At 42.3% G+C, this 12782-nt stretch overlaps 1 protein-coding gene across 2 annotated transcripts in view; it reads left to right on the top strand.

Moving 5' to 3' along the window:
- Positions 1-10: 10 nt before the first annotated feature.
- Positions 11-12782, top strand: part of LOC140559771 (phosphoribosyl pyrophosphate synthase-associated protein 1-like) — a 24056-nt gene continuing 11284 nt past the window's right edge. For both annotated transcript variants that reach the window (XM_072683389.1, XM_072683388.1), the window contains exons 1-3: positions 11-1008; positions 7168-7220; positions 7942-8008. In XM_072683389.1, coding sequence (XP_072539490.1) covers positions 842-1008; positions 7168-7220; positions 7942-8008 — 287 coding nt within the window. In that variant the 5' untranslated portion in view covers positions 11-841. The remainder of the gene's footprint in view (positions 1009-7167; positions 7221-7941; positions 8009-12782) is intronic.

Raw genomic sequence — 12782 nt, 5'->3', positions numbered from 1 at the left:
TCTGGGCCGTCCAATGAGCAAACTCGTGGCGTGTTTTCTCTCTTTTCTAACCGCATTGCAACCAAGTTTTTGCAGTGATACAAATCCAGCCGGTTTTACGGGACACTTTCAGCTTCGCTCTTGTTTACGAGCTTCGTAATCGGACAGTATTTTGTCTCCGACTTGGCTTTGGTGTCTCTGAAAGAAGACCGAAGTCCAGATCCAGCTCCAGGTTGTGGTCCTTTCCTTTCTTTCCTTCTTCTGGAGAGCGGTCGCTCCTTTGCTGCCTGGGCTGCCCGAGCTGCCTACCTCCCTACCTCCCTACCTCCCTACCTCTCAGTGCTCGTGTGTGATCATAGGGGATTATTTTCTGTGGGGAAGCTGGTTAAACGGCAAGGAGGGAGCAGTTTGTGGCGACTGAGTGGCAGAGAGACCTTGTCTTGCTCCTAAAGCAGGAGAGAGAGGGGTGCTTCTCCTGGTGGTGGAGCTCTCTAGGAAGGCTCTCCTATTCCAGCCAGTCATCCAGGTCATTGAGTGGAGAGGCTAGATGCTGTAAATAGACCTGTCTTCAATCAACCCTCAACCTTGCCTTGTTTTTTTTTTTTTACCCCCCCCCCCCCCCCCCCTCTATCCCCAAATTAGTGGTGTCCTAGGACATTAGGACTAGTGTGGGTAAGTCAGTGGATTTAGGCTCCAACATATCAGTTCTACACCCCACTTAGTTCCTAGTCTAGATCTGCTCTTCTCCAGACCTGTCCCTAAACTTTCCACTTGGACCAAAGTCATTTGTATCACTGCATATTTTGTTGCCTCTTTGCGGCCCGAAGCTCCAGGTTTAACTGAGAACACCAGTAAAATAAAAATGCCCAAAAGTCGAGCTGGCCCTCATAAGTTTTCTCTGTCTCACCCTCAAACACCCAAGCTGTCCTATGGTTATATGTCCAAAATGAATGTGGGGAGAAGTGGCTACCGGGTCTTTTCTGCCAACTCTACGCCGGCCTGCACTGAACTCGCCAAGCAGATCACCGAGTAAGTATTACTACACATTTATTATTTTTATTTATATATTATATTTATTATTATTTATTATTATTATTATTATTATTATTATTATTATTATTGTTCATATTTCTGCAGACAGTAGGATAGAAGGTGTAAATACCAGCTTAATGCACCCTGAAGAGATGCAGTCTGTTATTTGCCCATATCCTGCATGAGCATATATATATATATATATATATATATATATATATATATATATATATATATATATATATAATTTATGTAAAAAATATAAATATATAAGCATTGTCAAAGTTTTGTGATGTCATAAAAACAACAACAACAACAGTGTGTTTACATATTTCTGCAACAGTTTAGCTCCTCCCATGTAGAAGTTATAAAAGGGGGTGCGTCCCCGACTGACACATGTAAATTATCTCTATTCTGATTGAAAAAGCAGACAGGGCTAAAACACTGCGGCTGCGTCCCAATTTCATATGTAAATACTGTCCAATAATCTTAGTAGTGCGGGTTCGGCAGGTTAGCGCACTAAATATTGAACTAACAGGAAGTGATGAAGCGTTGCTATGCCAACATATGGCAATGCAAGCAAGTTCTCCATTTTTCCAGATGTGGGTAGCTCCTCCCTTTCTGTTTTGCATTGAATTGTGGGATCATAAGTGTCCCCTGAAACCAGTGCATTTACATATTTCTGCCTGTTCAGCCTGCAAAAGTTTAGCTCCTCCCATTTAGAAGTTATAAAAGGGGGTGTGTCCTCTTTGTCGCGAGAATGTAGCCTGTGATATAGATAAACGTGTCAAGTTAAGTACGTTAAAATATCCATGATTCTCGATATCCCATCTGCTTGTTTTCAGAGTGGAGTTTCATTGGACACTATTATCCCACAATGCATTGTAAAACAGGAAGGGAGGAGGTACTCACATCTGGACAAATGGAGAACTGACATTGCCGTATGTTGGCATAGCAACGCTTCATCACTCCCTTTAGTTTAAAACGGTCAGTGTGTTAATATTTAGTGCGCTAACCTGCCAAACCCGCACTACTAAGATTAGTGGATAGTGTTTACACATGCAATTGGGACGCAGCCGCAGTGTTTTAGTCCCGTCTGCTTTTTAAATGTGGTGCATCGCAGGGCAGCCAATCAGAATAGAGGTAATGTACATGTTCGGGCTTGTAGCTCCTAAAAGGTGCTAGGAGAACCCTGTAAAGGTGAGGGATGTGTGTGTGTAAAGGTTCTTCAGACCTTCATAGTGTAGGATATGGGCTCTGTTAAAAAAACGCCACCATAGGGGATCCATAAAAGTGGATGGTTTCAGTGTGAAGGAACCTCTATGCACTGTATGAAAATGTTCTAGTAAGAACCGTTAAATTGCTATAGAACCGTTCCGTTAGCCCATGTGAACTTTCTTACCAACTCACCAGTGCTTTATTGTTATAAAGATTTATATAATATATGATATTTATTATATTTTTTAGAAATGTCTGGATTACTAAATGATTAGGATGTAGGTTTCATTGGTGGGTTTGGTGTAAGCGCTCCAGTTTAGGCAACCTTGCTGAGTCAGAGCTGTTCTACAGTGGAGGTGAGCGGAAGCAGACGTCTGGACCTCCTAAAAGCTCCCTCACAGGACGTTCTCACACCTAATGGTTCTGAGGACACCGCCTGACGCCTGAGACTCTGTTCTACCAGAGTTCTGAGAGCTTTTGCATGGCGTAGGAGAACATGCAGGGTGTTGTGAGGTGAAATAGTCCCTGAAGAAAGCTTATTTTATCACCACCATTCATACCAGACCTTCTCCCAATGTGTTCCTCTCAGCCTCCTGGGTTGGGCCTGGATGATTCTCGACAAGCAGTTCAAAACACAACCCAAACAACCTCTGGCTTAAACCACTGGCTTATTATTATAATCATTATTATTATTATTTATAACTATTACTATGTTTTACATATTAAAGTACTTTAGTAATTACTTTGAAACAAATGTAAGTGTAAATTTCTTTGATCTTTAATTGTATTGTTTATAAAGTAATACTTCCGCTCCTTTTTGTTGTTTTTGTCACTAAAGCCATCTGTTCAAAGCCATCTGTGGAAGAGCTGTGTTCTCTGGAATGATGGTGGTGGAGCTCCATCCAGTACTTTTGAGATGGGTTGGGGAGTTGGGGATGATCATTATTCAATGTCCTGACCTCACTAACTTGCTAAATTGCTGAATGCAATCAAATCCTCACCGCAGTGCCTGAGCAGTAGTAGACTTTATTTTTAGTACCCTTCATTTCAAAAACAAAAACAAAACAAGCAATGAGCAGGTGTCCCAATACTTTTGTCCATATAGTTTAGATCAGTCTTAAAGGTACAGTACACGGTTGTACAAAGGCATTGCAGCTGCTTTACCTAGAAGTGGTTAATGGGTGTGTCTGACTGTGGTCAGTAAATGTGGGTGAGGATATTTCTGGATCTGTGGGTCCTGAGGATATTAGCATAATAGAAGTGTGCCCTCAATTTTGGCCCATTTCACTTCAGTTGTTGGCCAAATAAACGAGTGTGTGGAAGTGAAGGCCAGCAGGGATGCTGAGATGTAAGTAGTGTTGTATCTCTTTAAAAGTATACAGAACCTTTCCTGCATGAAAGTGGGTCTCTGAGGGCTTATAGGCAGCATGCGGGGCAGAGAATGCTGGATGCTGACCGGCAGAGTGAATGCTGGGGTAAACTGCAGTGAGGCTCTAATCCCGTCAGCAAAGCCTTAAATGGGGGCTCTACAAGGGGGCGTATACGTTTGTATATAACTTATGCCTATATATATATATAAATAACATACACACACACACACACACACACACATATATATATATATATATATATATATATATATATATATATATATATATATATATATATGTATATATCTCAACATCTGACCAGCTGTTCTCATTACTTGGCTGATAGCAAAAAAAATAATGCTAATTGTTAATTGACACATAATTAACATCTGCATCCATTGAATAACAAGTAGTTGTACCTAAATTGTAGTTTTAGCAGTGTATACTGGCTATAATACCAATATCCGGCCAATAATAATAATAATAATGCAGTATGACATGAGTCACGGGTACACAGTTTATACTCATTATTGTAAAGTGATGAAACGTGAAGCCCCCGGCTCTACAGGGCGGTCCACTCGGCCCTGCTCGACCTGTCAACACTGTTTAATATTATACTGGAACACAGTGCCGCAACAAGCAGCACAACACAGCCAATGATCTTATTTAATATCCAGCTCCCTCTCTGAGCTCACGGGAAGATCAGAGGAAGACGCTGAGCAGATTCAGGCCGTAATGAGAGTGTTGTGGTCTGTTACAGCGGCCGGTCGGCTGCCTCTGACCTGAACAGCAGCGGAAAGTACAGGCCTGGTGGTGTTAAGGTGACCTTCATGTTAGATCAGTGCTCGTTAAAATGACAATCCTAATTGACTCTGTCAGTTTGTGTCTTTGATATGTTTAACCTGATTCATCATCATATATATATATATATATATATATATATATATATATATATATATATATATATATATATATATATATATATATATATATATATATATATATATATAAAAGGCTACATTCTTTTATTGTTTCCTGGAAATGCTTTCATCTAAGTGTAATGACTTCTGCAACCCCTAGAAAGTCTTTGGATGTTTTGATGGCCTCTTTGATACCTCATTGATGTATATTTTAAAGGGCCCTTGTTCTTTTTCATCAGTTGTTATTTTTCTTTGAGGTCCACTTTGACATCTCTGTGGGTTTCTGTAAGAATACAGTCAGGAATGGTCATAGAAATGGGCTGGGTTTGTCACTGGACCTTTAAGGCTGATATACTGTGTGTAAATAACAAATGTCAATTAAACAAATTTAGAAGGTAGTCCAAAAAAGGCTGATTTATGATTTATTTATTTATATTATAATATATTTATTTACATACATACAGACATACATAATTTGTATTGGTCCATTCATCCAGAGTTGTATACAGAAGTAGCTACAGGGTTCAAATGGTGAAGAAAACTGACAAAAAAGGACATACATGGTTTTCGTTGGACAGCAGCAGCCGGAGTCTGAGAGGGCACAATTGGCCGTGCTATCTCTGGGTGGGTAGATGGCGCTCTCTCTCCACTCATCACTCTTCAAGCGTTGTTGTTGGCCGGCACAGGCGTCTGTTAGCTGTTAGTGTGGTGGCGCTGGGGACCCGGTGCTTTCCTCAGAGCGTGTCGGCTGCCTGGCTGCCGGCGTAAAAGAGGTGATGGCTGACTTCAGGTGTATTGGAGAAGGTGTATGTTCCCCTGCTGGTGTCGGGAGCATTGCTAGTGCTATTGCTTTTTGTTTTTTCACCCTCCATTTCATTCTGTCTGTGGCTTTACCAAGTGCTGTTATAGGACCCCTCGGCAAGGACGAAGTCAGCCAGGCCGGTATGCTGCTGCAGTATATCCTGGCCCCCCTCAGGGTTTGTCAACAATGGGTCTTTTTAGTCGTGCTGACTGCTGATATTCTGTTAGCTTAGGGGTGTGTTTTTTGTGTTGCATTAACTGAGAAGGGGAAAAATGGCCTAATTTGTGGTTAAAGAAAAGGACGCAGTGAAATGTGTTCAGAATGAACAAGTCAAAGATATGCGGCACGGCCTCTGCTGGCTGTCCACAGCCAGCAATGTGGAAAATGTCGTGCCTACGGCAAACAGAGCCCAAATCACGAGGGCTTATCACTAGGAGAGTTTTATGCATATATTTAGTCATTACCAATTCATCAAGGGCAGTGGGCGGTGCAATTTGGTGTTATTTTTTAGATGGACAAAAGTATTGGGACACCTGCTCGTTCTTTGTTTCTACTGAAATCAAGGCTTACTGCTTGATTTTGGAGCATTGCATTGCTGTAAGGATCTGATTGCATTCAATGACAACAGTCTTAGTGAGGTCAACATGTTTGGTGATCACCATTCCACCTGATCCCCAACTCTATGCTGGGGGGCTTTATACCCCTCTATAGCCCACGTCTGGCATTAGGCAACATGGTGCCAATAGGTTCTTCTTGTCTGCCTCAGAGAGTCCTATTCTATTGGCTGTGCTTCTCTAGTCAGGGACTACACTAAATAAGATGTGTGTGTGTTAGTGTGTTTATTTGCACATCTGTATCAGAATGGGTGCAACATAAAGGAGCAGAATGCATTCATTAGGAGGGTGTCCACAAATATTTGGACACTGGTGTGGTGCTGGTTGATGCACTTAATTTTTTTGCACCGGTTCATCCAGGAGAACAAGCTTAAACTGTGTACTCCAGGTTTTGTGGTTGGAATGTTCACCAGCCCTGCCCTGACACTTATTGCTGAAACATGAAACCTGCCAGGTGAAGTGAGCAAGGTGCGTTTGTTAGAAGCCGCCCTGTTTGTCGCTCTACAGGGCGTGTGTGTAGATCATAAAGAATGGTTTTGATAAAAACACAAAAGCTACCAGCCCGGGTTCCAGAGAGCACATCAGAACATTAGAGCCAGTTGTGGTTGGGACGTCCCAGTTGGAGCTCCATGAACACCCAAGTACTGGGTCATAATCCAAAGCATACCACCCTATATAACGTGCCCATGTGGGGCCTGTATGAGGTCCCACAACTGGGTACAAGAAAGTTTAGTCCATGGGTTCCATGTTGACCCCACGTATGGATGCCCACCAGGGTCAGTGATGGGACCAGAAGGTGTTAAACACGGGCCCCATGGGATGTACACTGCACATGTGGCCTAGATGGGACCCTTGAGAGATTAAGGTAGGCTGTAACGATGGGCCCCAACTGGGTCCCAGTAACAACACCTGGACAAACTAACTCCGAATCCATGTCCACCTGGAAACTCATGAACCCTACATGAACATGTTGGCTGGAACCTTATCTGTTAAACATGGTGGTGGTGGTGGTCTGAAATCACACATACAGCATTTTCTGCTTCTCACTATCTAAGTCCTCTCAAGCACATTCAACGATGTTGAGGTCCGGACTCTGCGGTGGTCACAGCCACTGCCTGCGGGGCTAGGTGGGTTCCTGGGACCCACATGGGCTTCCCAAATGACGCCCTATTGTTACAGCCCTGACTCTGTATGTGCTTTCACTCATGAATACATCCTGTCTTCCTACTCAGGCGTCTTGGCGTGGAGTTGGGGAAGTCGGTGGTGTATCAGGAGTCAAACAGTGGTGAGTTTAAAGCTGCAGTTTTTGCTGTTTTCTATCTTCCTTCTTTCCTGCAGCCACTCGGTGCTCAGCGTAGGTTTAGTGACCTGCTGGAGCTGATTACATTACGAAGCTTTTAGGTCCAAAGTACAAGCTCTCTCGCTGCACTCTTGTGACAGACCCCCCTAAACAGACCCCATACAGTAAACTCCCTCACTGTGGGATTTGGGCCTATTGGTGATATCCTGTCAGCTGAAAACATCTTGTTGATGTGATATCTCTTAAATATTAAGGTTTACCTCACGTTTATGAGAAATTCTGCCAGACTATTGTCTGTATATTGCATGTAATACTACAGAGACACCAACAGCTGGATCCAGCCAGAACCTTTTGTCAAGTGTAGTGTACTTTTATTTAGCCTTAAGTTCTACAGCTAAAACAGCTAATTTTACAACAAATTAGCTTTCTAAATAGTTAATTGCATTTAATGTAATTAATTTGTATTTAATTTATTAATTTAATTATTAATATTATTTCTTCTTTAATTATTTTTTCTTTATTATGTGTATTTATTATTATTATTATTATTATTATTTGTCAATTTATTTTATTTTTATTTTATTATTTAAGTTGATTATTTTATTTTTATTTTATTTTTATTTTATTTTATTTTCCACCCTTGGAAATATTCATATCTCTCCAGGTTGCTCTTTTTGGGACTAACATGACTGTGTCTGTTTAACAGAGACCAGAGTGGATGTGAAGGAATCAGTCAGAGGACAGGACATCTTCATCATCCAGACCATGCCCAGGTAAGGGACCACCATGCTCAATACCAGGTGTTGCTGCCTGCTTTGTTTGCCTTCTAGGCTCAAGCCAAGTGACGACTGTAATGGAAATCACAGATGCATTCTGGGTTTCATCAAAGGTTGTAAGAATTTATAAACGAATGTGGCTCCGTCAATAACGCTGATAACGACAGTGGGTTACAGTAGCATGTAGGCTCATTAGACATGGTAAACTTTAAACCAGGTTAATATTTGAACATAGAGTGAATAAGGGACTGTATCCAGTTGTATACACGCTATCTTCTTACCTGCTCTGCCAAAAATGCCAAAAAGTCTCCTGCCTAATGAGTCTCACCCCGGCATTATTGAATCATTAATCAGTGATGGCTAAGGGCATATTTTAAGGGTGTATTTACTACAGTTCAAGAATGATGTGCTATTTTACATTAAAAAAATCTAAAACAGGAGTCTGGACAACAACGGTTTTATTTTTTTATATTTAATAAAATACCTTTTTTGGCTGTTTAATTTAATATTTTTATTATTTTAGTTAATCAAATATTATTCAAATGTTTTATGACGTGTGTGTGTGTGTGTAAAAAATTATACTGTGTATGTATATGTGTCTCTGTGTGTGTGTAGAGAATTATACTGTAATTATTTGTTAATTATTACACATTCTTTATTTTTATATTTATTTCTAGTGATTTTACAGTTCTACAGATTATTTTGGACACGTTTAACATGAATTGTATTATTTTTTTAATATCTACTTGCTTATTATTACTAACAAAATCAACAGGTGAATTTGCTAGGCTGGTGGATTCGAAATATTTTCCATGTTTTCTGGCCCCATAATGCTTTTATGCAATTACTGTTATTAATATCTCTATAATTACTACATTAGTACCTACATCAGTTCACCACTCATCCCACAAATCTATGGGCTTCCTGCATTTCCTGTATATGTAAGCAGGAACGGCCAGCATGAGCCTGTTCGTGTTTGTGGAATAGTGTTGTATCCAGGGCTTTGCAGTGTGAGTAGAGGCTTAGTATCTTACTAAGGCATTGACCTCATTACCGAGAATCTCTTCGGCCTACATAGCAACAGGTTAGTCTTGATTTCCTTGCAGTTACAGAAACCCTTTCATTTTGGGGGAGGAGATTAAAAAAAACAAAACAAGCCTGTCATTTTGTTGTGATGACTCTGTGAAGGCACAAAACGAGCAGGGTCCCTCCCAAAACGTCCACGCTAATTACGCTTAATCAGGCTCCTCTATGTTTAACCACTGTTTGCTTTCCAGGATCATTAAATAACTGCAGTTCAACCAACCACAGTCATCATCAAAATTCACCTCAGGTCCTTGACTTTAGAACTTGTGGTTTCTTCACATAGGTCTCGCCGGTCCGTGCCGGCCTACTTTAGCATTGGTTTTAATGTGTGCTTGTGTATCCTGTAATTAACATCCCTAAAGGTGGAACATCTGAACATATCTGAATGAACTGCTGACGTTGTCGTCTAATGATTATTTGAAAAGTCAAGTCAAATGTATTTGTATAGCTTTTTATAACTGTTGTCGTCACAAAGCAGCTTTACATAATTAGTAATTAGTAAAAGACAGAGACAAAAAAATAACATTAAATAAAGTTACCAAACCATCTATACTGTTGAACTGCTCTGATCATAATCATAATATAATAATCATGGTGTAGATAGTTAGTAGTGGTGATATTAATAGTGGCAGATAGTTAAGAGTCCATTTAGGTTCTAACATGGTCATTAAACAGGTAGCAGTGGTAGGCGGGTGAGCCGCTGGTCTGGTATGGGTGGTGGTGGGTGGGGTGGCCTGCTGGTCGGACTGGTAGGTGGCAGCTGGTCTGACGCAGGTAGAGGGGACCTCAGCAGGCAATCTTCCAGCAGGTCAGGCTGGGTGGCCATTTACTCGGAGAAGGTAAAGAGAGAGAGTTAGTACTGAGAGGATTTTATGGAGAGCTGAGAATGTTGAGCAGTATCAGAGTGTGTCTGACGACTCCGGCAGCCTAATTAAAAGGAGAGAGCCAGAAGGTAACACAGACACGGGAGCACCCTGAAACGCTAGCGTCCATCTGCTCCACCATCCACAAACCACCCAAAAAAACAAGGATGTTAAAAAGACGGAAGAAATTACATAGAAATACACTATATGGACAAAAGTATTGGGACAACCTACACATTACCCTTACAGGAGCTTCAGACTCTTCATTTTCCTTCTGAGGACGTCCGGTCTGCTGCAGCCGGCCGGGCTGTAATGTCCGTTAATGGCGCTTTGAGGCCACCAGTTGGCGCTCTGGACGCCGTGGTTAAAGCAAAGACTCTAAACTGGATTGGGATTAAAATAGCCAATGGAAATATGAAAAATATGTCCCATTGGGCTGCATTTGGGATATCTCTAACTGTGACTTATGTAACTGTGACAGTTTACATCTTCTTACAGTAATAGAAGAGAGTCCTGAGGCTGTTTGGCTCAGTGTTCACACCCTCTCTCATGTTTCTAAATGTGTGTGTGTGTCTCTGTGTGTGTTTTTTTTTTTTTTTTTAAAGTGGGTGTAAAGCGAGATGGTCATATGAGTAGCATTTGACCACTGAGCCGTTACCTATCCGTTAGTATCCGCTGTAGTATCCACACTCCTCACCGTTTAATTTTGAGGCGATTGGTGCTGCTCCGACTCTCGGAGGCTCTTGATTTCCATGTGGTTTTGAATTGCAACCCTGAAATACCTGAATAGCCTCAACCTCTGTAGTTAGAGGTGGTTTAGTAAAATGAAATATAATTATGATGACAAAGGAATAATGCTAGAGGGGGTGAACTGCGGTTAAAAACCACAGGCCTGCATCGGAAAAAGGCACTTAGCTATCAGCGGGGGCGTCTCTCAGTGTGGGTCAGTGCAGGGGTTTGAGAGAATTACAGGGAGGTAGTAGCGTTAACCCTCAGAGCTTCAGTTATTACAGTCAGTTTGCTGTATGTTCAGTGGCCAGTACACAAAAATTAGGACACCCCATGAAAACCTTGGTCTTTTTGAGCATATTGAACAATCTGAAGGTGATCAGAAAATGGTTGGAGAGGATTATTTTTGGAGGAGTCTGGAGTCTTATTCAAACCTCAGACGTTTAGTCTGGTCTGCTCTGGATTGATGGTTGAAGTGAGGGGTGAAGAAGACCACCATGTCCAGATCCAGAGACCTCTCTGAGGCCTTTAAGGGGTGTAAGAAGATCTCAGAACAATTAGAAATCAGCTGTTCCACTGTCTGCTAAATCAGATCATTTACGCATGGAACTACTGACCAACATGACCAGGTCAGGCCATCAGACCACCAGATGAGTAAAGAAGTCTCTGACTATCCTACAATGTCGTCACAGTAGCAGGTGGCTCTTAGCATGGCTATAGTCAAAGTACAGCACGTACCATCAGAAGGTGACCAGACCAGCTTGATCTTCATGGCAGGTGCACAAAGAGGAAACCCTTGCTTGCAATAATAATAATAATAATAATAAAAATAATAAAAGACTAAAGGTTAGCCAGAGGACAGCCTGACAAAGACCAGGACCTCTGGAACACAGTGGTAAAAACAAAGGATCAGAACTAGCTCTGTCTTCTAATAACTGATGCCTGGACTAGGCCCCATCCCCTCCCCACCCCTCATCTAGTGGACATCCCTAGCGTCAGGTACTCAAATACTCAAAAGGGTCAATATAGTGCAGGAAATTGATTCCACCGATGGGTCTCGTACAGTCCACACTGCCCTTCTAGGGCCTAAGCTTAAACCAGATGTTCAGATGTTCCTCTGCAGAGTCCTCTGAGGGTCGGAGTCATCCTGGAATAGCTTGCAGCTTCAGGATCAGACTGATAGTCCTGGGCAGATGGTGGACACAGGGTTGTTTTGGACTGACCTTTTGTGCTGTTTTGGACTTAAGGGATGGAGAAGCAGGATTGCAGGATGTGATAGCGGAGTTGGAACAGCCTACCGCTCACAGTAACCTAATAACGGATCGATCCGTATCAGCGATGTCTCCAAACAAGCAGGCCTGTCCGAGTGTTTGAACTTTAATGCCGGGGGAAACGTATTTGTCATGACCTGGGCAAGTCCAGAGTGTACTTAAATGGACAAAGGTTGCTAAGTTAGTGCTCGGAGGCTAGAAGGTGACCTGCGGGAGGCTAGGGGGTTTAATAAATAGCAGGTTGAAGGTTGTTCTGCTGGTGGCCTACATGCCTCTTGCACCAATGCTTAACTGCTTATTTTCATTCTTTAATAAATTGCTCATACTGGTCAACTAGCCTGGTCATGGCTGGCCATGCTGGTCGACCAGCTTGATCTTACTGGTCAACTAGCCTGGTCATGGCTGGCCATGCTGGTCGAGCAGCTTGATCTTACTGGTCAACTAGCCTGTTCATGGCTGGCCATGCTGGTCGACCAGCTTGGTCTTACTGGTCAACTAGCTTGGTCATGGCTGGCCATTCTGGCCAAACAGCTTGGTCTTACTGGTCTTACTGGTCAACTAGCTTGGTCATGGCTGGCCATGCTGATCGATCAGCTTGGTCTTACTGGTCAACTAGCCTGTTCATGGCTGGCCATGCTGGTCGACCAGCTTGGTCTTACTGGTCAACTAGCTTGGTCATGGCTGGCCATTCTGGCCGAACAGCTTGGTCTTACTGGTCTTACTGGTCTTACTGGTCAACTAGCTTGGTCATGGCTGGCAATGCTGGTCGACCAGCTCGGTCTTGCTGGCCATGCAGGTTGACCAGCTTAGTCGTGCAGGTCA

The sequence above is a fragment of the Salminus brasiliensis genome, chromosome 7 (assembly GCF_030463535.1).
Source record: "Salminus brasiliensis chromosome 7, fSalBra1.hap2, whole genome shotgun sequence".
Lineage (NCBI taxonomy): Eukaryota > Metazoa > Chordata > Actinopteri > Characiformes > Bryconidae > Salminus > Salminus brasiliensis.
This window is presented reverse-complemented; position numbering and strand designations above follow the sequence as displayed.